Genomic DNA, 26,896 nt, shown 5'->3' with positions numbered 1-26,896 from the left:
AAACGTTAACATTTCACATTTTAGACTAGAGATACAGAGATCTTAAAAGTGTTATGTTAAATGTGTTAATTGTGTCTTTAACTTGGCTTTTATTTCATCTTTATTTAACTAGGCAAGTCAGTTAAGAACAAATTCTTATTTTCAATGACGGCCTAGGAACAGTGGGTTAACTGCCTCGTTCAGGGGCAGAACAACAGATTGGTACCTTGTCAGCTCAGGGATTTGAACTTGCAACCTTTTGGTTACTAACCCAACACTCTAACCACTAGGCTCCTACACTTAAGATATGAAATACGCACTGTCACCCGTCTCGGATGAAATCCACTTTGCTATGTAAAGAAGGTAAAAGTGAGAAGGGGAGAAAGCCAAGAGATGAAGGGAGGAAGGGTTGATGGCAGGAAGGGTTGAAGAGAGGAAGGGGAGGAAGGGAGGAAGGGTTGATGGGAGGAAGGGAGGAAGGGTTGAAGGGTGAAGGGAGGAAGGGTCGATGGGATCAAGGGTTGACGGCAGGAAGGGTTGAAGAGAGGAAGGGAGGAAGGGTTGAAGGGTGAAGGGAGGAAGGGTTGATGGGAGGAAGGGTTGAATGGATCAAGGGTTGATGGCAGGAAGGGTTGAAGGAATCAAGGGTTGATGGGAGGAAGGGTTGAGATCAAGGGTTGATGGGAAGAAGGGTTGAAGGTTGAAGGGATGAAGGATTGAAGGGATGAAGGGTTGAAGGGATGAAGGGTTGAAGGGAGGAATAGATGAAGGGTTGAAGGGTTGAAAGATTGAAGGGATGAAGGGTTGAAGGGAGGAATAGATGAAGGATTGAAGGGAGGAAGGGTTGAAGGGATGAAGGGTTGAAAGGAAGAAGGGTTGAAAGATTGAAGGGATGAAGGGTTGAATGGAAGAAGGGTTGAAGGAATGAAGGGTTGAAAGGAAGAACGGTTGAAAGATTGAAGGGATGAAGGGTTGAATGGAAGAAGGGTTGAAGGGAGGAAGGGTTGAAAGGAAGAAGGGTTGAAGGGAGGAAGGGTTGAAAGGAAGAAGGATTGAAAGATTGAAGGGAGGAAGGGTTGAAGGGAGGAAGGGTTGAAGGGAGGAAGGGTTGAAGGGTGAAAGAGTTGAAGAATGAAGGTTTGAAGGGAGGAAGGGTTGAAGGGAGGAAGGGGGATCTTTAGAACTGTACTTGTGCAGATTATCGTCTCCGTTGAATCAGACTTAACATCTTGGACGACCGTGACCACAGAGCAGTTATAACATTTCCCAGGAGTGAGATTGGTGAAGGTGTACATCTCGACCATGGTTGAGATCTCTACCACAGAACCATTCTTGGAGATGGTCACCAGATAGGAGTAGGTTGGTTTGTGGTCATTTGGCTTGAGCCAGGAAAGTCTGATAGCGGTTGTGTTCAGACCCTCAAACGTGAGGTTACTGACCACATTGGGCTCTGAAGGGCAAAGAGGGCAGATATCATATTAATATCATCTATAACACAGAATCATATCGCAGACAGTGTTATACACCTCCTGACTACCCCAGAGTAACTGCAGTTTGCTGGCTGACTAGAATGCACTTGCATTTCTCTTGGATTCCTCTACGAATACCTTTGGAGTTTAGAACACTGGCTTACTAGTGTTACAGAACGTGTGTTCTGGAGTTCCTTCGCTTCCCGTTGCTGCTACCGTGGTAACAGTGAAGTTGTAGCCAGTCCCAGGTTCTAGGTCATTGACTTGTGTGAAGTTTGTACTGACTGTTTTCAGTACAGGGCCTGTAGCCTTTATGTACTGGACTCTATAGGTGTAGTAGTTCTTAACCTCCACGGGGTCAGTCCACTGTAGCTTACATGAGGAGTTGGACAACGGGGTGGCTGTGAGGTTCACCACTGGTTTGGGTACTAGGAGGAATGGAGAGAAAAAAATCTACCTTAAATCAGCGATCTTACTAGGACATGAAATGTGTTAAGGCATGTAGGATTATTAGAAAGGTTTCAGAATATTTCTGCAACATTTTCACAGTCAAAACGTCACCCAGAGCACAGTCTACTGAACGGTTGTCACAAGTCTACTCACAGGTACATTCCGATGCATAAACACCGGTGCTTTCTAGATTCTGAGGTCCCATGGTTTTCACTGTGATGGTGTAGCAAGTCCCAGAGGACAGAGAGGTCAGGTTACTGCTGAGACTAGTGGTAGAGGAAGACTGGTTTCTCTCTCCTAAACCAGTCCCATTAAGCTGGTAGCTGATGTTATAGGAGATGCCTTGCGCTCCAATCATTAGACCCGGGGTTGTCCATTGGACAACGAGGGAGCTGGTTGTCCTCTCTGTGATGGTGAGGGGTCCAGGTGGGTTGGGATCTATGGAGGAGAAATAAGAGTGATGCTAGGAAAGTTGCAAACACAAATTCTCATTCTCACAAACACACATTAGGTGCTTTAGCTTTTTCTTCAGGACAAAACCAGAGAAAACATTCTCACACTCTCATACAAACTTTTATCAACTTCAAACTACAGTAAATGCATAGTATGGGCATCATTGACCATGACTTACTGGTGGCTAACTGGACCTGAGCAGACTGGTTCCTAAAGCCTCCGGCTACAGCAGTCACTGTGACCTCATAAACCCTCCCAGGCTGTAACCCAGTGAAGCTGGCCTCCCTGGTCTGTGTGGTATTGCTGGATGTATAGTTCAAAGCAGCATTAAATATGTTCACGCTGTAGTAGTCCACACTCCCGTTATGCAAGGTCCATGTCACATTCAGCCAACTGGTTCCTCGTCTCGTAGCCACAATGTCCACAGGTTGTTCAGGCTCTGTCAAAAGCAAAATCGAAAAGGTTCATTGCAATGACTGATGGAAAATATGGACAGAAAAGAGAAAACCACAACCAACTTTGGTTAGATTGTTTTGCCATTTTCGACATTGACATTTCCACCTTAACCGTGAATCCATATCCTTTGAATCATAAAATAATACTTGCAAAATAACATACTTGTTGAAGTGATTATTTGACTGTCTTCTCCTACAGTTGTGTTGTCTCCAGCCACTGCAGTGACTATGAAGAAGTACTGCACTCCAGCAGTCAGCCCAGTAATGGTAGTGAAGGTTTTTGTGACATTCTGACTAATACTGGCACCAGTCCAATTTACTCTATAGAAGAAGCTGTTTCCCTCTGGTTGAGTCCAGTTCAGAAACACAGATGATGTTGTGATTTCAGAGACATAGAGGTTGCGGACAACTGCAGGCTCTGTAACGGAGGAATAGGGATTTTTTTTAAATGACACTAATATAAACATTTAATCAGGTTTAATCAGGTAAGTTGACTGAGAATATACTCTCATTTACAGCAACAACCTGGGGAATAGTTACAGGGGAGAGGATGAATGAGCCAATTGTAAACTGGGGAAGATCAGGTGGCCATGATGGTATGAGGCCCAGATTGGGAATTTAGCCAGGTCACCGGGGTTAACACCCCTACTCTTACAATAAGTGCCATGGGATATTTAGTGACCACAGAGAGTCAGGACAACCGTTCAACGTCCCAGCCAAAAGACAGCACTCTACACAGGGAAATGGGAAAAAATGTAGACCTGAGGAAAGAGTGCCTCCTACTGGACCTCCAACACCACTTCCAGCAGCATCTGGTCTCCCATCTAGGGACTAACCAGGACCAACCCTGCTTAGCTTAAGAAGCCAGCCAGCAGTGGAACACAGGGTGGTATGCTGCTGACTAATATTCTTATTTTCATTCATTTTCTTATTTTACCTTTATTTAACTAGGCAAGTCAGTGAAGAACAAATTCGTATTTACAATGACAGCCTAGGAACAGTGGGTTAACTGCCTTGTTCAGTGGCAGAAAGGTAGATTTCTACCTTGTCAGCTCAGGAATTTAATCTAGCAACCTTTTAGTTACTGGCCCAACGCTCTAACCACTAGGTCACCTGCCACCCCATTGATCGATTGCTTGCTACATCATTTGTTTTTACTTTTGCATTATTTACATACACTATATATACCAAAGTATGTGGACACCCCATCAAATTAGTGGATTTGGCTATAGTGTCTTAGCTTGTATGACTAATTTATATAATAAGAAAGACTCCAAGGAAGTGAACTGGAGCTTCACATTTACTAAAGCTAGTTAGTACAAGAATAACATAGAGCAACACTATGCATGACCAAGGGCGCTCCGTTCTTAAAGGGGACAGTAATTAACAGAACAGAACATTCCTTCTCTAATACAATGAGAATTACTTTTACCAAACCACAAGTGAAACATTTCCCAGAAATTGTTGTAGTTATTTTGCATCTTTGATTTGAACTTGAACAGTGTAAGTTTTTGGGTGTGTTTGTTTGCTTATAAGTCCAGTCTGTCTGGACAGGGCCATTGTTCTGGGTAGCGCCTTGGATTGTCTGGAGACTCCTGCACATCCTCAGTGTGTGCTTGCTCCATAATAGTTTCTGTTATAGCAGCACCTTCATCCACACGTTCCCTTCTATCAGCCTGGTGTCTCTATACTGCCCCACCGTCCTCTACAGTTCCATGCGTGTCACTCCCAGGAGCTCTCTGTGCCTGTTCTCTCTCAGTTGTTGTGCTGTTTTCCGTGGAATGCATTTGGTTAATGTGACGCCACCACATTAGGGCTGGGGTCACTTGAATCTGGTAAGTTCTGGGATCCGTTTGTGCCTGTACTGTCCCTCTTGTCCATTTCCCTCCCCTTCTGTAGTCTCGCACCATCACTTCTTGTCCTGTTTGGATATGGCGCTCCCGGCCACCGGAGAGCATCTTGGCTTCTTTGTTCAGCACTTCATTACGCCCGTTTGGCTTCATGATGTCCAGCTGTGTGCGGAGAGGTCTCCCAAACATTAGTGCTGCTGGTCTTTCATTTGTCGAGTCCTTGCTTTAGGATATGAACAAAGCGTTCTGCCAGCCCATTGGTGGCAAGGTGGTACAGATCAGAGGTCGATTCCATTTACTGACATGAATCTTGTAAACTCGTCACTTACGAAAGCTTGCGTGTTGTCGCATACCAGCTGCAGAGGCAATCCGAAGTGTGCAAACGTTGTTCTGAGACGACACTCTATCGTCTGAGCTGAGGTGGAGGAGTCAGTGCAAAACACCTCTGGCCATTTGGAATGGGCATCAACTATAACCAGAAACATGTGCTTTACAAAGGGACCAGTATAGTCCACATGAATTCTCTGCCATGGCTCTGTGGGCCATACCCCTGGGTGGACTGGGACAGGAGCAGGCATGTAGAGGGTTTCCAAATATCCGCTATCAAATCAAATCACATTTGTATTAGTCATATGCTTACTAACAAGCCCCTAACGAAAAATGCAGTTTAAAAAATATGAATAAGAAATAAAAGGAAGAAGTAATTAAAGAGCAGCAGTAAAATAACAATAGCAAGACGATATACAGGGGGTACCGGTAGAGAGTCAATGTGCGGTGGTACCGGTTAGTCGAGGTAATTGAGGTAATATGTACATGTATGTAGAGTTATTAATGTTATTATGCATAGATAATAACAGAGAGTAGCAGCGGCGTAAAAGAAGGGGTGGGGAGGGGGGCAACGCAAAAAGTCTGGCTAGCTATTAGATTAGATGTTCAGGAGTCTTATGGCTTGGGGGTGGAAGCTGATAAGGACCTAGACTTGGCACTCCAGTGCCGCTTGCTGTTCATTGTTTTCTATCTGTTGATCCAAACCGCGTCACCAAAAGTGGATCCTCGAACAGCTTCATTGTTTCTTGATCCAGACCAGATCACCAGAAGTGGCTCCTCGCAAACAGCTTAATTTTTGTTGATCCAGACCAGGCCACCAGAAGTGGCTTCTCATGAGCAGCTTCATTTTGACAATTCCAACATGTAGTTATGTAGTTGCTGCAAAATCTGATATTGGCATTGACTATCATTCCCCACATCAAACATCCTTGGTACATTGTGTTAGGTTCTATATTTATTTTCTTATTTAACGAGGCAAGTCAGTTAAGAACAAATTCTTATTTACAAATATGGCCTAGGAACAGTGAGTTAACTGCCTTGTTCAGGGGCAGCATGATAGATTTTTACCTTGTCAGCTCAGAGATTCGACCTAGAAACATTTCAGTTACTGGTCCAATGCTCTAAACACTAGGCTACCTACCGCCCTGGCAAATGAACCTTAGAACATTTCACGGAGTGCTGCTTTTGATACCATCGATCACCACAATCTTTTGGAGAGACTGGAAACCCAAATTGGTCTACACGGACAAGTTCTGGCCTGGTTTAGATCTTATCTGTCGGAAAGATATCAGTTTGTCTCTGTGAATGGGCTGCCCTCTGACAAATCAACTGTAAATGTTGGTGTTCCTCAAGGTTCCGTTTTAGGACCGCTATTGTTTTCACTATATATTTTACCTCTTGGGGATGTCATTCGAAAACATAATGTTAACTTTCACTGCTATGCGGATAACACACAGCTGTACATTTCAATGAAACATGGTGAAGCCCCAAAATTGCCCTCGCTAGAAGCATGTGTTTTAGACATAAGGAAGTGGATGGCTGCAAACGTTCTACTTTTAAACTCGGACAAAACAGAGATGTTTGTTCTAGGTCCCAAGAAACAAAGAGATCTTCTGTTGAATCTGACAATTAATCTTAATGGTTGTACAGTCGTCTCAAATAAAAAAAAACTGTGAAGGACCTCGGCGTTACTCTGGACCCTGATCTCTCTTTTGAAGAACATATCAAGACCATTTCAAGGACAGCTTTTTTCCATCTACGTAACATTGCAAAAATCAGAAACTTTCTGTCCAAAAATGATGCAGAAAAATTAATCCATGCTTTTGTCAATTCTAGGTTAGACTACTGCAATGCTCTACATACTCCGGCTAACCGGATAAAGCACTAAATAAACTTCAGTTAGTGCTAAATACGGCTGCTAGAATCCTGACTAGAACCCCAAAATTTGATCATATTACTCCAATGCTAGCCTCCCTACACTAGCTTCCTGTCAAGGCAAGGGCTGATTTCAAGGTTTTACTGCTAACCTACAAAGCATTACATGGGCTTGCTCCTACCTATTTCTCTACACATACGCTACGGTCACAAGATTCAGGCCTCCTAATTATCCCTAGAATTTCTAAGCAAACAGCTGGAGGCAGGGCTTTCTCCTATAGAGCTCAATTTTTATGGAATAGTCTGCCTACCCATGTGAGAGACGCAAACTCGGTCTCAACCTTTAAGTATTTACTGAAGCATAGAACACCTTTGGGATGAATTGGAACGTCGACTGCGAGCCAGGCCTAATCACCCAACAGTGCCCGACCTCACTCATGCTCTTCGAGCCAAATTAAAGCAAGACCCAGCAGCAAGGATCCAACATGTGTGGAAAGCCTTCCCAGAAGAGTTGAGGCTGTTATAGCATCTAATGGGGGGACAACCTCGATATTAATACTCTGTCCACATACTTCTTGTAATTTAGTGTATATAACCATTGAATGTTGAAGACATTATGAATGCCATGAAATTAGTTAAATTATCATACCCCATCAGAACCCACAATATAATATTGTTTTACTCAAATTTTAAACAAACACTGCATAGCCTCAAAATAACAATAGGATATGTTTCTAACTGAATCTATATTAATGTGGATGCTGGCATTATTATGGATAATAATATGTGAATAATGATGAGTGAGAGAGTTACAGACTCACAAATGATATACCCCCCAAGACATAGTAACCTCTCACCATTACAATAATAGGGCAAGGCAGCATTTATTTGGGGGTATGACACATTGAACAAAAATATTAACGCAACATGCAACAATTTAAAAGATTTTACTGAGCTACAGTTCTAATAAGGAAATCAGTTAATTGAAATACATTGATTAAGCCCTAATCTATGGATGTCACATGCCTGGGAATACAGATATGCATCTGTTGGTAACAGATACCTTAAAAAATGTGTCCCCCAATTTTAGGTGACCAAAAGTATAGGGACAAATTCACTTTGTTTATTAAAGTAGTAAAATGAGAAGTATTTGGTCCCATATTCATAGCATGCCATGGCTACATCAAGCCTGTGATTTAAAAGTTTGTTGGATGCGTTTGGTTTTTGTTTTGGATGCTACAATGATTACGCATAATCCTGAATAAAATATGAATAATTATGAGTGAGAAATTTAGACACACAAATATTATAACCCCCCCCCCAAAAAAAAATGCTAACCTCTCACCATTACATTAACAGGGGAGGTTAGCATATCAATGAATACGAATAGTATCTGAATACGAAAAAATCTGACATAAAAGTATCTGAGTTACTTACTTGTATACTTAGAAACTGTCTTGCTCTGTCCTACAGTTGTGTTATCTCCAGCCACTGCAGTGACTGTGAAGAGGTACTGCACTCCAGCAGTCAGCTGAGTTACATTAAAGGCTGTCACATTGGTAGTTGTATTCATGTCTCTACTGCCACCAGTCCATTCTACTCTGTAGAAGGATCTGTTTCCCAATGGTTCAGTCCAGCTCAGAGACACAGATGATGTTGTGATTTCAGTGACAGTCAGGTTCCTGATGACTGCAGGCTCTGTGCGTGCAAGAAAGTTATATTTTGGGAAAAGATCACCAGAATCATTATTATTCATGGTAATCACCATACAGTCTATATATATAATCAGAAGCATGCTAATTATACATACATTGAAGGTCAGTATTTAGAACACAAAAGTGGTACCTCTAAATACATATTTAAAGATAGTAAGCATTATCAATGACATGAAACGTTTTGGGGACAAAAAAAGGAGTTTTCAATAAAGGACAAGCACTTAATCATACTATCCAAGCCCAATTTTGCAGTTGATTGCAGATAAACACATTTCCTAAATATTCTGGATCAGTTGGAGTCTACACTCCCTTCAAAAGAAAAAATTATGTGAACCAAAACTACAGTGACTGACAGATATACTGGTTAAACATGATGGGTAATCCTTCAGTAGTCTTATCAGCAGCGACTGAAGCAACTATGAGTCTGTTCTGCACTTCAGCAGTTAGCTCAGTTATATTAAAGGCTGTCTCAATGGTAGTTCAATTCATATCTCTACTGCCATCAGTCCAATCTACTCTATAGAAGGAGCTGTTTCCCAATGGTTCAATCCAGCTCAGAGACACAGATGATGTCGGGATTTCAGAGACAGAGAGGTTCCTGATCACTTCAGGTTCTTATGTGAGCAAGAAATTACATTTTAGGGGACACTGGACTAGGGTTGGGCGGGATCCAGATGTTCTCATCAGTACACAAGGGGGCGCCAAAAAATTAGAAGCCCTTTGGGAGTCTGTTACCAGAATGCTAACAAAATCAGCATAAATGATAGCACTTTTCCATAGAGGCTGCTAGCTAAATATGCCAACGAGCACAAACGAAAGCATTTTTTAAAGAGACAGGCAGTCCAGCTCAATACTTATACATATATAGGAGACTTTTGTCTCCCTCACCAACTTCAAACATCAGCTAGCTGAGCAGCTAACCGATCGCTGCAGCTGTACATAATCTATTGGTAAATAGCACACCCATTTTCACCTACCTCATCCCCACAGTTTTTATTTATTTACTTTTCTGCTCTTTTGCACACCAATATCTCTACCTGTACATGATCATTTATCACTCCAGTGTTAATCTGCAATATTGTAATTATTCACCTACCTCCTCATGCCTTTTGCACACATTGTATATAGACTCCCCTTTTTTTCTCCGTGTTATTGACTTGTTAATTGTTTACTCCATGTGTAACTCTGTGTTGTTTGTTCACACTGCTATGCTTTATCTTGGCCAGCTCGCAGTTGCAAATGAGAACCTGTTCTCAACTAGCCTACCTGGTTAAATAAAGGTGAAATAAATAAAAATAAAAATAAATTAAAAGATACCGATTGTAATTTTGGGGGAGTTTGGACATTTGCAAGCGAATGTGAACAAGAGACATTGTGCAAATGAACAGTACTGGCTCTGGAGCAGCAGGTGTAAATGCTGTGTCTGTGTGGAGTCCGGAGTTGCTAGGGCAACAGGACTGCCTGCTCTGCTCCATGAAGATGGAAGCAGACGGGCTGATGGGGGAGAAGACAACCGGCCGAGAACAGACAGGAGAAAAAACTCAAGGAAATCGAAAGATAGTTGTGGCCGCTGTACAGATAACTCATCCAAAAGGCCTTTAACTTCTCAAACACGGCAGAAAGACAACACAACATGATGTCCCATCACCTTATAAATTCAGTCACTAACTAGCTAAATAAACTTAGGGGTCGCATTAATGCAGAATTCTTAGTTATACACAGGGAAAAAATATATAAATGCATACGAAATATCTTGCTGCGTTTTGTAAACGCAGATCTAAAAAGATTCTTATTGTGATTTCTGCTCAGCATCAGACAAATGTTGCGCTTCAGTTGCACACGAACGGGCATTCTACCAGCAGACAGAGCTCTGACTGATGTGCGGCTACTTTACTATAGCAATTTTCTCAGTGTAGCCAGCGTACTTTTCTTTGGTAAAATGTAAGATTAACTTTAAGAAAAACATTAGGAAAAGTAGCTGGATACATTCTCTCTATGATAAACATTAGAAATATGATGGCTAGAAAAGTTTTTGCAAGAAAAGACTGTACTTTTTCTTTGTAAGCTGATTCAGCCAACCAGCCAAATAGCATTGCGCTTCTGTTCTCATCTGATGAAAAATAAGCAATTTTCTGCCGAATGTGTTGCACTAATGTACTTTCTGTGAAGGAAAACTATAGTTGCACATCCCTGACAACTCGGTTGAAGCAAAAAACAACAGGTGACTTTCAATATCAAACGCAACCCCTGTCAATACACAGCTTGACTCACCGGCTCCCGCTCTTCACCAGTTGTGCTAATTATAAAGTAAAACGGGACTGGATCAACTATTGTGGGGAACTACGGTAAGCTTAATAATGTCAAATAATGTGACAGGTGAAATGAAGAATGCAACCTGCTTCACCTTCTGACACATTTACTTAAAAAGTAGCTACAAATATGAAACTGTATAGAAAAACTTCAAAGAAATAGTTTCAACAATATTGGCGGTATTGAAAAACCATCTCGTGGCTATTTCATAACACCCCGGTACACAGTATACACGATATACCGCAAAAGTCTACACTAGACAATAATATATCTTCTAAGACATCAGTACTAAAAGTACAATGCCGCCATTTTCATCACAATATCAAATCATGTCTGGGTAACAATTAAGTAACTTACTGTGATTGTTTTTAAATTAAATGGTAAAAAAAAGAACAACTATAGGCTATTTACAAATAGAGCAACTTGTCAAGCAGGAATTTAGCTGAGACTGTCTAGTAGAGGTCTGAGGGGGGTTGGGGAAAACTTTAAACTAGCTGTTATTGGCAGAGAGGTTTGGAACTCGTTCATATTGGTCTTTAAACAAATGTATCCCCGGGTGATGTCACAGGGCAGGCCAAAACTCCTCCCACCAAAACAGATTGAAATGTCAGGCGTTTTCTTTCAAACAGCTCCTACATTAAAAGGGAATTAACATAATCTTCACCATTTCAGAATGTTATTCCAACATCACAGTGTAGAAAAATACAATACACAAGGAAAATCACGTGACTACACTGGGCCTTTAACGGACACAATATCCACTGCCCAGAGGTATGGATCAGCCTCTAATATAAACTGCCCAGAGGTATGGATCAGCCTCTAATATACACTGCCCAGAGGTATGGATCAGCCTCTAATATACACTGCCCAGAGGTATGGATCAGCCTCTAATATACACTGCCCAGAGGTATGGATCAGGCTCTAATATACACTGCCCAGAGGTATGGATCAGCCTCTAATATACACTGCCCAGAGGTATGGATCAGCCTCTAATATACACTGCCCAGAGGTATGGATCAGCCTCTAATATACACTGCCCAGAGGTATGGATCAGCCTCTAATATACACTGCCCAGAGGGATGGATCAGCCTCTAATATACACTGCCCAGAGGTATGGATCAGACTCTAATATACACTGCCCAGAGGTATGGATCAGCCTCTAATATACACTGCCCAGAGGTATGGATCAGCCTCTAATATACACTGCCCAGAGGGATGGATCAGCCTCTAATATACACTGCCCAGAGGTATGGATCAGCCTCTAATATACACTGCCCAGAGGTATGGATCAGTCTCTAATATACACTGCCCAGAGGTATGGATCAGCCTCTAATATACACTGCCCAGAGGTATGGGTCAGCCTCTAATATACACTGCCCAGAGGTATGGATCAGCCTCTAATATACACTGCCCAGAGGTATGGATCAGCCTCTAATATACACTGCCCAGAGGTATGGATCAGCCTCTAATATACACTGCCCAGAGGTATGGATCAGCCTCTAATATACACTGCCCAGAGGTATGGATCAGCCTCTAATATACACTGCCCAGAGGTATGGATCAGCCTCTAATATACACTGCCCAGAGGTATGGATCAGCCTCTAATATACACTGCCCAGAGGGATGGATCAGCCTCTAATATACACTGCCCAGAGGTATGGATCAGCCTCTAATATACACTGCCCAGAGGTATGGATCAGCCTCTAATATACACTGCCCAGAGGTATGGATCAGCCTCTAATATACACTGCCCAGAGGTATGGATCAGCCTCTAATATACACTGCCCAGAGGTATGGATCAGCCTCTAATATACACTGCCCAGAGGTATGGATCAGCCTCTAATATACACTGGCCAGAGGTATGGATCAGCCTCTAATATACACTGCCCAGAGGTATGGATCAGCCTCTAATATACACTGCCCAGAGGTATGGATCAGCCTCTACTTTACACTGCCCAGAGGTATGGATCAGCCTCTACTTTACACTGCCCAGAGGTATGGATCAGCCTCTACTTTACACTGCCCAGAGGTATGGATCAGCCTCTAATATACACTGCCCAGAGGTATGGATCAGCCTCTAATATACACTGCCCAGAGGTATGGATCAGCCTCTACTTTACACTGCCCAGAGGTATGGATCAGCCTCTAATATACACTGCCCAGAGGTATGGATCAGCCTCTACTTTACACTGCCCAGAGGTATGGATCAGCCTCTAATATACACTTCCCAGAGGTATGGATCAGCCTCTAATATACACTGCCCAGAGGTATGGATCAGCCTCTAATATACACTGCCCAGAGGTATGGATCAGCCTCTAATATACACTGCCCAGAGGTATGGATCAGCCTCTACTTTACACTGCCCAGAGGTATGGATCAGCCTCTAATATACACTGCCCAGAGGTATGGATCAGCCTCTACTTTACACTGCCCAGAGGTGTGGATCAGCCTCTAATATACACTTCCCAGAGGTATGGATCAGCCTCTAATATACACTGCCCAGAGGTATGGATCATCCTCTAATATACACTGCCCAGAGGTATGGATCATCCTCTAATATACACTGCCCAGAGGTATGGATCAGCCTCTAATATACACTGCCCAGAGGTATGGATCAGCCTCTAATATACACTGCCCAGAGGTATGGATCAGGCTCTAATATACACTGCCCAGAGGTATGGATCAGCCTCTAATATACACTGCCCAGAGGTATGGATCAGCCTCTAATATACACTGCCCAGAGGTATGGATCAGCCTCTAATATACACTGCCCAGAGGTATGGATCAGCCTCTAATATACACTGCCCAGAGGTATGGATCAGGCTCTAATATACACTGCCCAGAGGTATGGATCAGCCTCTAATATACACTGCCCAGAGGTATGGATCAGGCTCTAATATACACTGCCCAGAGGTATGGATCAGGCTCTAATATACACTGCCCAGAGGTATGGATCAGCCTCTAATATGCACTGCCCAGAGGGATGAATCAGCCTCTAATATGCACTGCCCAGAGGTATGGATCAGCCTCTAGACATGAAAAATGTCCGTTATGACCAAGAGTTCTGCAACTCAAAAATATCAAATACAGAACGTTGCAAAAAGGAGTTACGAAATAAGAGTCCAGGCAATTTAAACTTCATCTTACTTGTAAAGAGTGAAACACTGATATTTTTGCCTTCAGTCATCTCATCTCCAGCCACTGCAGTGACCCTGAATGTGTACTTCACTCCAGCAGTCAGCTCAGTTATATTAAAGGCTGTCACATTGGTAGTTGTATTCATATCTCTACTGCCACCAGTCCATTCTACTCTGTAGAAGGATCTGTTTCCCAATGGTTCAATCCAGCTTAGAGACACAGATGATGTTGTGATTTCAGAGACACTAAGGTTCCTGATGACTTCAGGTTCTGTGCATGCAAGAAATGTACATTTTGGGAGAAGAACACACCATTAGATGACCTAGTACCTACCAACAGTACTCTATCCCAGGATTTCAACACTTTTGATTCAAAAAAAGAAAGAGGACCTTACCCTTCCTCTTATTGCCCTCTCATTGTTAAATACAGATATTAACATAATCATTACATGGTTCCACTTCAGAGAAAATATTAAGACCATTCCAATGAAAAGGCTTACTTGTAAAGAGTGCTTTCTCCTGAGCTTTTCCTTTAGTTATATTATCACCAGCCACTGCAGTGACCCTGAATGTGTACTTCACTCCAGCAGTCAGCTGAGTTACATTAAAGGCTGTCACATTGGTAGTTGTATTCATGTCTCTACTGCCACCAGTCCATTCTACTCTGTAGAAGGATCTGTTTCCCAATGGTTCAGTCCAGCTCAGAGACACAGATGATGTTGTGATTTCAGTGACAGTCAGGTTCCTGATGACTGCAGGCTCTGTGCGTGCAAGAAAGTTATATTTTGGGAAAAGATCACCAGAATCATTATTATTCATGGTAATCACCATACAGTCTATATATATGATCAGAAGCATGCGAATTCGACATACATTTACGGTCAGTATGTAGGACACAAAAGTGGTACCTCTAAAAACACATTTAAAGATAGTAAGCATTATCAATGACATGAAACGTTTTGGGGACAAAAAAAGGAGTTTTCAATAAAGGACAAGCACTTAATCATACTATCCAAGCCCAATTTTGCAGTTGATTGCAGATAAACACATTTCCTAAATATTCTGGATCAGTTGGAGTCTACACTCCCTTCAAAAGAGAAAATTATGTGAACCAAAACTACAGTGACTGACAGATATACTGGTTAAACATGATGGGTAATCCTTCAGTAGTCTTATCAGCAGCGACTGAAGCAACTATGAGTCTGTTCTGCACTTCAGCAGTTAGCTCAGTTATATTAAAGGCTGTCTCAATGGTAGTTCAATTCATATCTCTACTGCCATCAGTCCACTCTACTCTATAGAAGGAGCTGTTTCCCAATGGTTCAATCCAGCTCAGAGACACAGATGATGTCGGGATTTCAGAGACAGAGAGGTTCCTGATCACTTCAGGTTCTTATGTGAGCAAGAAATTACATTTTAGGGGACACTGGACTAGGGTTGGGCGGGATCCAGATGTTCTCATCAGTACACAAGGGGGCGCCAAAAAATTAGAAGCCCTTTGGGAGTCTGTTACCAGAATGCTAACAAAATCAGCATAAATGATAGCACTTTTCCATAGAGGCTGCTAGCTAAATATGCCAACGAGCACAAACGAAAGCATTTTTTTAAAGAGACAGGCAGTCCAGCTCAATACTTATACATATATAGGAGACTTTTGTCTCCCTCACCAACTTCAAACATCAGCTAGCTGAGCAGCTAACCGATCGCTGCAGCTGTACATAATCTATTGGTAAATAGCACACCCATTTTCACCTACCTCATCCCCACAGTTTTTATTTATTTACTTTTCTGCTCTTTTGCACACCAATATCTCTACCTGTACATGATCATTTATCACTCCAGTGTTAATCTGCAATATTGTAATTATTCACCTACCTCCTCATGCCTTTTGCACACATTGTATATAGACTCCCTTTTTTTCTCCGTGTTATTGACTTGTTAATTGTTTACTCCATGTGTAACTCTGTGTTGTTTGTTCACACTGCTATGCTTTATCTTGGCCAGCTCGCAGTTGCAAATGAGAACCTGTTCTCAACTAGCCTACCTGGTTAAATAAAGGTGAAATAAATAAAAATAAAAATAAATTAAAAGATACCGATTGTAATTTTGGGGGAGTTTGGACATTTGCAAGCGAATGTGAACAAGAGACATTGTGCAAATGAACAGTACTGGCTCTGGAGCAGCAGGTGTAAATGCTGTGTCTGTGTGGAGTCCGGAGTTGCTAGGGCAACAGGACTGCCTGCTCTGCTCCATGAAGATGGAAGCAGACGGGCTGATGGGGGAGAAGACAACCGGCCGAGAACAGACAGGAGAAAAAACTCAAGGAAATCGAAAGATAGTTGTGGCCGCTGTACAGATAACTCATCCAAAAGGCCTTTAACTTCTCAAACACGGCAGAAAGACAACACAACATGATGTCCCATCACCTTATAAATTCAGTCACTAACTAGCTAAATAAACTTAGGGGTCGCATTAATGCAGAATTCTTAGTTATACACAGGGAAAAAAATATATAAATGCATACGAAATATCTTGCTGCGTTTTGTAAACGCAGATCTAAAAAGATTCTTATTGTGATTTCTGCTCAGCATCAGACAAATGTTGCGCTTCAGTTGCACACGAACGGGCATTCTACCAGCAGACAGAGCTCTGACTGATGTGCGGCTACTTTACTATAGCAATTTTCTCAGTGTAGCCAGCGTACTTTTCTTTGGTAAAATGTAAGATTAACTTTAAGAAAAACATTAGGAAAAGTAGCTGGATACATTCTCTCTATGATAAACATTAGAAATATGATGGCTAGAAAAGTTTTTGCAAGAAAAGACTGTACTTTTTCTTTGTAAGCTGATTCAGCCAACCAGCCAAATAGCATTGCGCTTCTGTTCTCATCTGATGAAAAATAAGCAATTTTCTGCCGAATGTGTTGCACTAATGTACTTTCTGTGAAGGAAAACTATAGTTGCACATCCCTGACAACTCGGTTGAAGCAAAAAACAACAGGTGACTTTCAATATCAAACGCAACCCCTGTCAATACACAGCTTGACTCACCGGCTCCCGCTCTTCACCAGTTGTGCTAATTATAAAGTAAAACGGGACTGGATCAACTATTGTGGGGAACTACGGTAAGCTTAATAATGTCAAATAATGTGACAGGTGAAATGAAGAATGCAACCTGCTTCACCTTCTGACACATTTACTTAAAAAGTAGCTACAAATATGAAACTGTATAGAAAAACTTCAAAGAAATAGTTTCAACAATATTGGCGGTATTGAAAAACCATCTCGTGGCTATTTCATAACACCCCGGTACACAGTATACACGATATACCGCAAAAGTCTACACTAGACAATAATATATCTTCTAAGACATCAGTACTAAAAGTACAATGCCGCCATTTTCATCACAATATCAAATCATGTCTGGGTAACAATTAAGTAACTTACTGTTATTGTTTTTAAATTAAATGGTTAAAAAAAAGAACAACTATAGGCTATTTACAAATAGAGCAACTTGTCAAGCAGGAATTTAGCTGAGACTGTCTAGTAGAGGTCTGAGTGGGGTTGGGGAAAACTTTAAACTAGCTGTTATTGGCAGAGAGGTTTGGAACTCGTTCATATTGGTCTTTAAACAAATGTATCCCCGGGTGATGTCACAGGGCAGGCCAAAACTCCTCCCACCAAAACAGATTGAAATGTCAGGCGTTTTCTTTCAAACAGCTCCTACATTAAAAGGGAATTAACATAATCTTCACCATTTCAGAATGTTATTCCAACATCACAGTGTAGAAAAATACAATACACAAGGAAAATCACGTGACTACACTGGGCCTTTAACGGACACAATATCCACTGCCCAGAGGTATGGATCAGCCTCTAATATAAACTGCCCAGAGGTATGGATCAGCCTCTAATATACACTGCCCAGAGGTATGGATCAGCCTCTAATATACACTGCCCAGAGGTATGGATCAGCCTCTAATATACACTGCCCAGAGGTATGGATCAGGCTCTAATATACACTGCCCAGAGGTATGGATCAGCCTCTAATATACACTGCCCAGAGGTATGGATCAGCCAGAGGTATGGATCAGCCTCTAATATACACTCTAATATACACTGCCCAGAGGTATGGATCAGCCTCTAATATACACTGCCCAGAGGTATGGATCAGCCTCTAATATACACTGCCCAGAGGTATGGATCAGCCTCTATATACACTGCCCAGAGGTATGGACACTCTAATATACACTGCCCAGAGGTATGGATCAGCACTGCCCTAATATACACTGCCCAGAGGTATGGATCAGCCTCTAATATACACTGCCCAGAGGTATGGATCAGCCTCTAATATACACTGCCCAGAGGTATGGATCAGCCTCTAATATACACTGCCCAGAGGTATGGATCATCCTCTAATATACACTGCCCAGAGGTATGGATCAGCCTCTAATATACACTGCCCAGAGGTATGGATCAGCCTCTAATATACACTGCCCAGAGGTATGGATCAGCCTCTAATATACACTGCCCAGAGGTATGGATCAGGCTCTAATATACACTGCCCAGAGGTATGGATCAGGCTCTAATATACACTGCCCAGAGGTATGGATCAGCCTCTAATATACACTGCCCAGAGGTATGGATCAGGCTCTAATATACACTGCCCAGAGGTATGGATCAGGCTCAATATACACTGCCCAATATGGATCAGCCCTAATATGCACTGCCCAGAGGTATGGATCAGCCTCTAGACATGAAAAATGTCCGTTATGACCAAGAGTTCTGCAACTCAAAAATATCAAATACAGAACGTTGCAAAAAGGAGTTACGAAATAAGAGTCCAGACAATTTAAACTTCATCTTACTTGTAAAGAGTGAAACACTGATATTTTTGCCTTCAGTCATCTCATCTCCAGCCACTGCAGTGACCCTGAATGTGTACTTCACTCCAGCAGTCAGCTCAGTTACATTAAAGGCTGTCACATTGGTAGTTGTATTCATGTCTCTACTGCCACCAGTCCATTCTACTCTGTAGAAGGATCTGTTTCCCAATGGTTCAGTCCAGCTCAGAGACACAGATGATGTTGTGATTTCAGTGACAGTCAGGTTCCTGATGACTGCAGGCTCTGTGCGTGCAAGAAAGTTATATTTTGGGAAAAGATCACCAGAATCATTATTATTCATGGTAATCACCATACAGTCTATATATATGATCAGAAGCATGCGAATTCGACATACATTTACGGTCAGTATGTAGGACACAAAAGTGGTACCTCTAAAAACACATTTAAAGATAGTAAGCATTATCAATGACATGAAACGTTTTGGGGACAAAAAAAGGAGTTTTCAATAAAGGACAAGCACTTAATCATACTATCCAAGCCCAATTTTGCAGTTGATTGCAGATAAACAAATTTCCTAAATATTCTGGATCAGTTGGAGTCTACACTGCCTTCAAAAGAGAAAATTATGTGAACCAAAACTACAGTGACTGACAGATATACTGGTTAAACATGATGGGTAATCCTTCAGTAGTCTTATCAGCAGCGACTGAAGCAACTATGAGTCTGTTCTGCACTTCAGCAGTTAGCTCAGTTATATTAAAGGCTGTCTCAATGGTAGTTCAATTCATATCTCTACTGCCATCAGTCCACTCTACTCTATAGAAGGAGCTGTTTTCCAATGGTTCAATCCAGCTCATAGACACAGATGATGTCATGATTTCAGAGACAAAGAGGTTCCTGATGACTTCAGGTTCTTACGTGAGCAAGGAATTTGATTTTACGGGAAAATATAAAATATTATATCTTGAAAGACATCTGTATTAAAAGTTCAATGTAGCTATTTGTTTCTCAATATTGAATCTTTTCTGGGTAACAATTCGGTACCTTACTGTCATTGTTTTCAATTCAAATGTACAAAAACAAACAAAAATAGCTTGTCAGCAATAAGCAATTTCTCAAGGAAGAATTTAGCTTGGAATGTCTGGGAGTGGTCTGAGTGGGGAGGGGAAAACTGAAAACTGGATAATATTTTTAATATTTGTAATAAATTTAGCTCCTGGATATGTCACCATTCAGGCCAAAAAGTCACCCAACCAAAACAGACTGACATTCCAAACAGCTCTTACACTAAAAAGGCATGATCATAATTTTCACAATTTCACAGTATTATTCCAACCTCGTAGTGTGGAAATATATATAAAACACAAAAATCCAAATGTTGACTGCACTGGGCCTTTAAATGCTACACTATACCCTTCCCAGAGGGATGGATCAGCCTCTAATATACACTGCCCAGAGGGATGGATCAGCCTCTAATATACACTGCCCAGAGGGATGGATCAGCCTCTAATATACACTGCCCAGAGGGATGGATTAGCCTCTAATATACACTGCCCAGAGGAATGGACCAGCCTCTAATATACACTGCCCAGAGGGATGGATCAGCCTCTAATATACACTGCCCAGAGGGATGGATCAGCCTCTAATTTACACTTCCCAGAGGGATGGATCAGCCTCTAATATACACTTCCCAGAGGGATGGATCAGCCTCTAATATACACTTCCCAGAGGGGTGGACCAGCCTCCAATATACACTTCCCAGGGGGATTTATCAGCCTCTAATATACACTGCCCAGAGGGATGGATCAGCCTCTAATTTACACTTCCCAGAGGGATGGATCAGCCTCTAATATACACTTCCCAGAGGGGTGGACCAGCCTCCAATATACACTTCCCAGGGGGATTTATCAGCCTCTAATATACACTGCCCAGAGGGATGGATCAGCCTTTTATATCCACTACCCAGAGGGATGGATCAGCCTCTAATATACACTTCCTATAGGGATGGATCAGCCTCTAATATACACTGCCCAGAGGGATGGATCAGCCTCCAATATACACTTCCCAGAGGGATGGACCAGCCTCTAACATACACTTTCCAGAGGGATGGATCAGCCTCTAATATACACTGCCCAGAGGGATGGATCAGCCTCTAATATACACTACCCAGAGGGATGGATCAGCCTCTAATATACACTTCCCAGAGGGATGGATCAGCCTCTAATATACACTGCCCAGAGGTATGGATCAGTCTCTAATATACACTGCCCAGAGGGATGGATCAGCCTCCAATATACACTTCCCAGAGGGATGGACCAGCCTCTAATATACACTTCCCAGAGGGATGGATCAGCCTCTAATATACACTGCCCAGAGGGATGGATCAGACTCTAATATACACTTCCCAGAGGGATGGACCAGCCTCTAACATACACTTCCCAGAGGGATGGATCAGCCTCTAATATACACTTCCCAGAGGGATGGACCAGCCTCTAATATACACTGCCCAGAGGGATGGATCAGACTCTAATATACACTTCCCAGAGGGATGGACCAGCCTCTAATATACACTGCCCAGAGGGATGGATCAGCCTCTAATATACACTACCCAGAGGTATGGATCAGTCTCTAATATACACTGCCCAGAGGGATGGATCAGCCTCCAATATACACTTCCCAGAGGGATGGACCAGCCTCTAATATACACTTCCCAGAGGGATGGATCAGCCTCTAATATACACTGCCCAGAGGGATGGATCAGACTCTAATATACACTTCCCAGAGGGATGGATCAGACTCTAATATACACTTCCCAGAGGGATGGATCAGCCTCTAATATACACTTCCCAGAGGGATGGATCAGACACTAATATACACTGCCCAGAGGGATGGACCAGCCTCTAATATACACTGCCCAGAGGGATGGATCATCCTCTAATATACACTTCCCAGAGGGATGGATCAGCCTCTAATATACACTGCCCAGAGGGATGGATCAGCCTCTAATATACACTGCCCAGAGCGATGGATCATCCTCTAATATACACTTCCCAGAGGGATGGATCAGCCTCTAATATACACTTCCCAGAGGGATGGATCAGCCTCTAATATAACCTGCCCAGAGGGATGGATCATCCTCTAATATACACTTCCCAGAGGGATGGATCAGCCTCTAATATACACTTCCCAGAAGAATGGATCAGCCTCGAGACATGAAAAATGTCCATTAACACCAAGAGTTCCGCAACTCAATAATATTAAATATTGCCTTCAGTCATCTCATCCTCATTGATTGCAAGCACCCTGAATGTGTACTTCACTCTAGCAGTCAGCTCAGTTCAGTTAAAGGTGGTCTCATTGGTAGTTTCATTCATATCTCTACTGCCATCAATCCATTCTACACAGACAAGGCAACTTTCAAATCATCACCTTCTTGGATCCTGTCATGTTTGTCATTTATTATCATGTCTTGTCCCTGTGCTCCCCATGCTATTCGTTTCCCTCTGCTGGTCTTATTTGGTTCTTTCCCTCCTTCTATCCCTCTCTCTCCCCCTCCCTCTCTCACTCTCTCGCTCTCTCTTCTCTCTATCGTTCCGTTCCTGCTCCCAGCTGTTCCTATTCCCCTAATCATCATTTAGTCTTCCCACACCTGTTCCCGATCCTTTCCCCTGATTAGAGTCCCTATTTATTCCTTTGTGATCCGTTCCTGTCCCGTCGGTTCCTTGTTTTGTATTCACCATGCTGTGATTGTGTTTCGCCCTGTCCTGTCGTGTTTTTTGCCTTCATCAGATGCTGCGTGTGAGCAGGTGGCTCTATCAACTACGGCCTGCGCCTACCCGAAGCGACCTGCAGTCTGTGGCCGCTTCTCTAGTTATTCCCCTCTACAGACTAGAGGATTTTTGTTATTCCCTGTTTGGATTTAAATAAACTCTGTTTCTGTTAAGTCGCTTTTGGGTCCTCTTTCACCTGCATGACAGATCCAAACAACTAACCTATCAATAAATATGAATAGTATCTGTGGCATTGAAACAATCCAACACTAAAGTGTCTGAGTTACTTACTTGTATACTTAGAAACTGTCTTGCTCTGTCCTACAGTTGTGTTATCTCCAGCCACTGCAGTGACTGTGAAGAGGTACTGCACTCCAGCAGTGAGATCAGTAACATTAAAAGAGGTTTCTGGGGTATTCTGACTGCCAATGGTATTGCCATCAGTCCATTCTACTCTGTAGAAGGATCTGTTTCCGAATGGTTCATTCCAGCCCAGAGACACAGATGCTGTTGTGATTTCAGTGGACATGAGGTTTCTGATGATTGCGGGCTCTGTGTGTGCAAGAAAGGGGGTTTGAGGAACAAAAGACAATAGAGTGTCTTCAAACATTGACATTGACTGACTTGTGCAATCCAGCACACATTGTGAGAGAGTTTGTGTAAATCTCGACCAAACAAATGTCACTCAACACGAGTCTTTGATAAAAATACCATCAAATAAACAAGAAGTCCTGAACAAAGATATGAAGCAAAACATGCAGTGTTTCCCCTCTATTCATTTAGCAAATTGTTGCCGCACTCCAAAAAATATGATACAATAAAATATATACAGTGAGCTCCAAAAGTATTGGGACAGTGACATATTTTCGTTTTGTTTTGGCTCTGTACTCCAACATTTTGAATGAGGTAAATTTGCAGACGAGTCAAATTTAATTTGAGGATATTTTCATCCATATCAGATGATCCGTTTAGAAATTACAGCACTTTTTGTACATAGACACCCCGCACCCTCATTTTAGTGGACCAAAATGTGTATTAAAGTAGTAAAATGCTAAATGTTTGGTCCCATATTCAGAGCACACAATGGCTGGAACAAGGTTGTGACTTTAAACATTTGTTGGATTCATTTACTATTTGTTTTGGTTGTGTTTCAGATTATTTTGTGCCTAATAGAAATGAATGATAATTAATTTATTACGTCATTTTGGAGTCACTTTTATTGTAACTAAGAATAGAATATACACGACATGACTAAAAGTAAGTGGACACCTGCTCGTCAAACATCTAATTCCAAAATCATGGGCATTAATATGGAGTTGACCCCCCTTTGCTGCTATATCAGCCTCCACTCTTCTGAGAAGACTTTCCACTAGATCTTGGAACTTTGCTGTGGGCACTTTCTTCCAGTCAGCGACAAGAGCATTAGTGAGGTCAAGCACTGATGTTGGGCGATGAGGCCTGTCTAGCAGTTCGTGTTCCAATTTATCCCAAAGGTGTTCGATGGGGTTGAGGTCAGGCCAGTCAAATACTTCTACACCGATCTTTAAAAAATATTTCTGTATGGACCTCGCTTTGTACACAGGGGCTTTGTCATGCTGAAACAGGAAAGGGCCTTCCCCAATCTGTTGCGACGAAGTTGGCAGCACAGAACCATCTATAATGTCATTGTATACTGTAGTGTTGAGATTTCCCTTCACTGGAACTAAGGGGCCTGGCCCGAACAATGAAAAACAGCCCCAGACCATTATTCCTCCTCCACCAAACTTTAGAGTTGGCACTATGCATTGGGGCAGGTAGCGTTCTCCTGGCATACTCCAAAACTATATTTGTCCGTCGGACTGCCAGATGCTGAAGCGTGATTCATCACTCCAGAGAACATGTTTCCACTGCTCCAGAGTCCAATGGCGGCAAGCTTTACTCCACTCCAGCAGACGCTTGGCATTGTGCATGGTTATCTTAGGCTATCTTGGGTTATCTTGTGTGCACTACCACTTGGCGGCTGAGTCGTTGTTGCTCTTAGGCGTTTCCACTTTACAATAACAGCATCTACAATTGACCCGGGGCAGGTCTCTCAGGGAAGGCATTTGACTAACTGATAAGTTGGAAAGGTGGCATCCTATGACGATGACACGTTGGAAGTCACTGAGCTCTTCAGCAAGGCCTTCCTACTGCCAATGTTGGTCTATGGCTGTGTGCTCGATTTTATATTCAGCTGAAGTTGGAAGTTTACATACATCTTAGCCAAATACATTTCAACTCAGTTTTTCACAATTCCTGACATTGAATCCTAGTAAAAATGCCCTATTTTAGGTCAGTTAGGATCACCACTTCATTTTAAGAATGTGAAATGTCAGAATAATAGTAGAGAGAATTATTTATTTCAGCTTTTATTTCTTTCATCACATTCACAGTGGGTCAGACGTTTACATACACTCAATTAGTAATTGGTAGCATTGCCTTTAAATTGTTTAACTTGGGTCAAACATTTTGGGTAGCCTTCCACATGCTTCCCACAGTAAGTTGGGTGGATATTGGCCCCTTCCTCCTGACAGAGCTGGTGTAACTGAGTCAGGTTTGCAGGCCTCCTTGCTCACACATGCTTTTTCAGTTCTGCACACACATTTTCTATGTGGTTGAGGTCAGGGCTTTGTGATGGCCACTCCAATACCTTGACTTTGTTGTCCTTAAGCCATTTTTCCACAACTTTGGAAGTGTGCTTGGGGTCATTGTCCATTTAGAAGACCCATTTGCGACCAAGCTTTAACTTCCTGACTGATGTCTTGAGATGTTGCTTCAATATATCCACATCATTTTCCTACCTCATGATGCCATCTATTTTGTGAAGTGCACCAGTCCCTCCTGCAGCAAACTACTCCCACAACATGATGCTGCCACCCCCGTGCTTCACGGTTGGGATGTTCTTTGGCTTTCAAGCCTCCCCCGTTTTCCTCCAAACATAACAATGGTCATTATGGCCAAACAGTTATATTTTTGTTTCATCAGACCAGAGGACATTTCTCCAAAAAGTAAGATTTTTGTCCCCATGTGCAGTTGCAAACTGTAGTCTGGCTTTTTTATGGTGGTTTTTGAGCAGTGGCTTCTTCCTTGTTGTCGATATAGGACTTGTTTTACTGTGGATATAGATAGTTTTGTACCCATTTCCTCCAGCATCTTCACAAGGTCCTTTGCTGTTGTTCTGAGATTGATTTACACTTTTCGCACCAAAGTACTTCATCTCTAGGAAACAGAATGCGTCTCCTTCCTGAGTGGTATGATGGCTGCGTGGTCCCATGGTGTTTATACTTGCGTACTATTGTTTGTACAGATGAACATGGTACCTTCAGGTGTTTGGAAATTACTCCCAAGGATGAACCAGACTTGTGGAGGTCCACAAATGGTTTTCTGAGGTCTTGGCTGATTTCTTTTGATTTTACCATGATGTCAAGCAAAGAGACACTGTATTTGAAGGTAGGCCTTGAAATATATCCACAGGTACACCTCCAAGTGACTCAAATTATGTCAATTTGCCTATTAGAAGCTTCTAAAGCCATGACATAATTTTCTGGAATTTTCTGCCACAGTCAATGTAGTGTATGTTAACGTCTGACCCACTGGAATTGTGATACAGTGAGTAATAAGTGAAATAATCTGTCTGTAAACAATTGTTGGAAAAATTACGGTAGATTCCGTAACAGACTTGCCAAAAGTATAGTTTGTTAACAAGACATTTTTGGAGTGGTTGAAAAAACGAGTTTTAATGACTCCAATCTAAGTGTATGTAAACTTCCGACTTCAACTGTACCTGTCAGCAACAGGTGTGGCTGAAATAGCCAAATCCATTTATTTGAAGGGTTGTCCACATACTTTTGTATATATAGCGTATTTCTTAACACTTCTACATTAATGTGGATGCTACCATGATTATGGAAAATCCTGAATGAATCATGAATAATGATGAGTGAGAATGTCACAGATACATAAATACAGTATCATACCCCCATGACATGCTAACATCTCACCATTACAGTAACAGGGGAGGTAAGCAGTTTTGGAGGGAGGGGTATGATATGTTGTGCATCTAAGTTCCTCACTCATAATTATTCACAATTCATTCAGGACTATCTGTAATCATGGTAGCATCCACATTAATGTAGAAGTGTTTAGAAACATATTATATTCTTATTTATAATAAAAGTGACTACAAGATGACATAATACATTATTTACCATTCATTTCTATTGGGCAAAAATCCTCTGAAAT

General features: G+C 42.1%; 1 protein-coding gene across 8 annotated transcripts in view; it reads right to left on the bottom strand.

Moving 5' to 3' along the window:
• The window catches only part of LOC124037577 (receptor-type tyrosine-protein phosphatase eta-like), a 108,633-nt gene that overhangs the window by 16,761 nt on the left and 64,976 nt on the right, over positions 1–26,896 (bottom strand). For 3 of the 8 annotated variants that reach the window (XR_006839213.1, XR_006839214.1, XM_046352413.1), the window contains exons 11-20: positions 22,928–23,188; positions 18,888–19,148; positions 14,521–14,781; positions 14,031–14,291; positions 8,296–8,556; positions 2,970–3,224; positions 2,530–2,790; positions 2,052–2,336; positions 1,613–1,876; positions 1,169–1,429 (exon numbers count right to left, since the gene is read on the bottom strand). Coding sequence is in view for 6 of the 8 variants with exons in the window: in XM_046352413.1 (XP_046208369.1) it covers positions 1,169–1,429; positions 1,613–1,876; positions 2,052–2,336; positions 2,530–2,790; positions 2,970–3,224; positions 8,296–8,556; positions 14,031–14,291; positions 14,521–14,781; positions 18,888–19,148; positions 22,928–23,188 (2,631 nt within the window). In the remaining 2 variants the exon portion in view is untranslated. The remainder of the gene's footprint in view (positions 1–1,168; positions 1,430–1,612; positions 1,877–2,051; positions 2,337–2,529; positions 2,791–2,969; positions 3,225–8,295; positions 8,557–14,030; positions 14,292–14,520; positions 14,782–18,887; positions 19,149–22,927; positions 23,189–26,896) is intronic. The other 5 variants (XM_046352414.1, XM_046352415.1, XM_046352417.1 and 2 more) reach the window with 5 other exon arrangements.

Source organism: Oncorhynchus gorbuscha, linkage group LG06 (assembly GCF_021184085.1).
Source record: "Oncorhynchus gorbuscha isolate QuinsamMale2020 ecotype Even-year linkage group LG06, OgorEven_v1.0, whole genome shotgun sequence".
Classification (NCBI taxonomy): Eukaryota; Metazoa; Chordata; class Actinopteri; order Salmoniformes; family Salmonidae; genus Oncorhynchus; species Oncorhynchus gorbuscha.
This window is presented reverse-complemented; position numbering and strand designations above follow the sequence as displayed.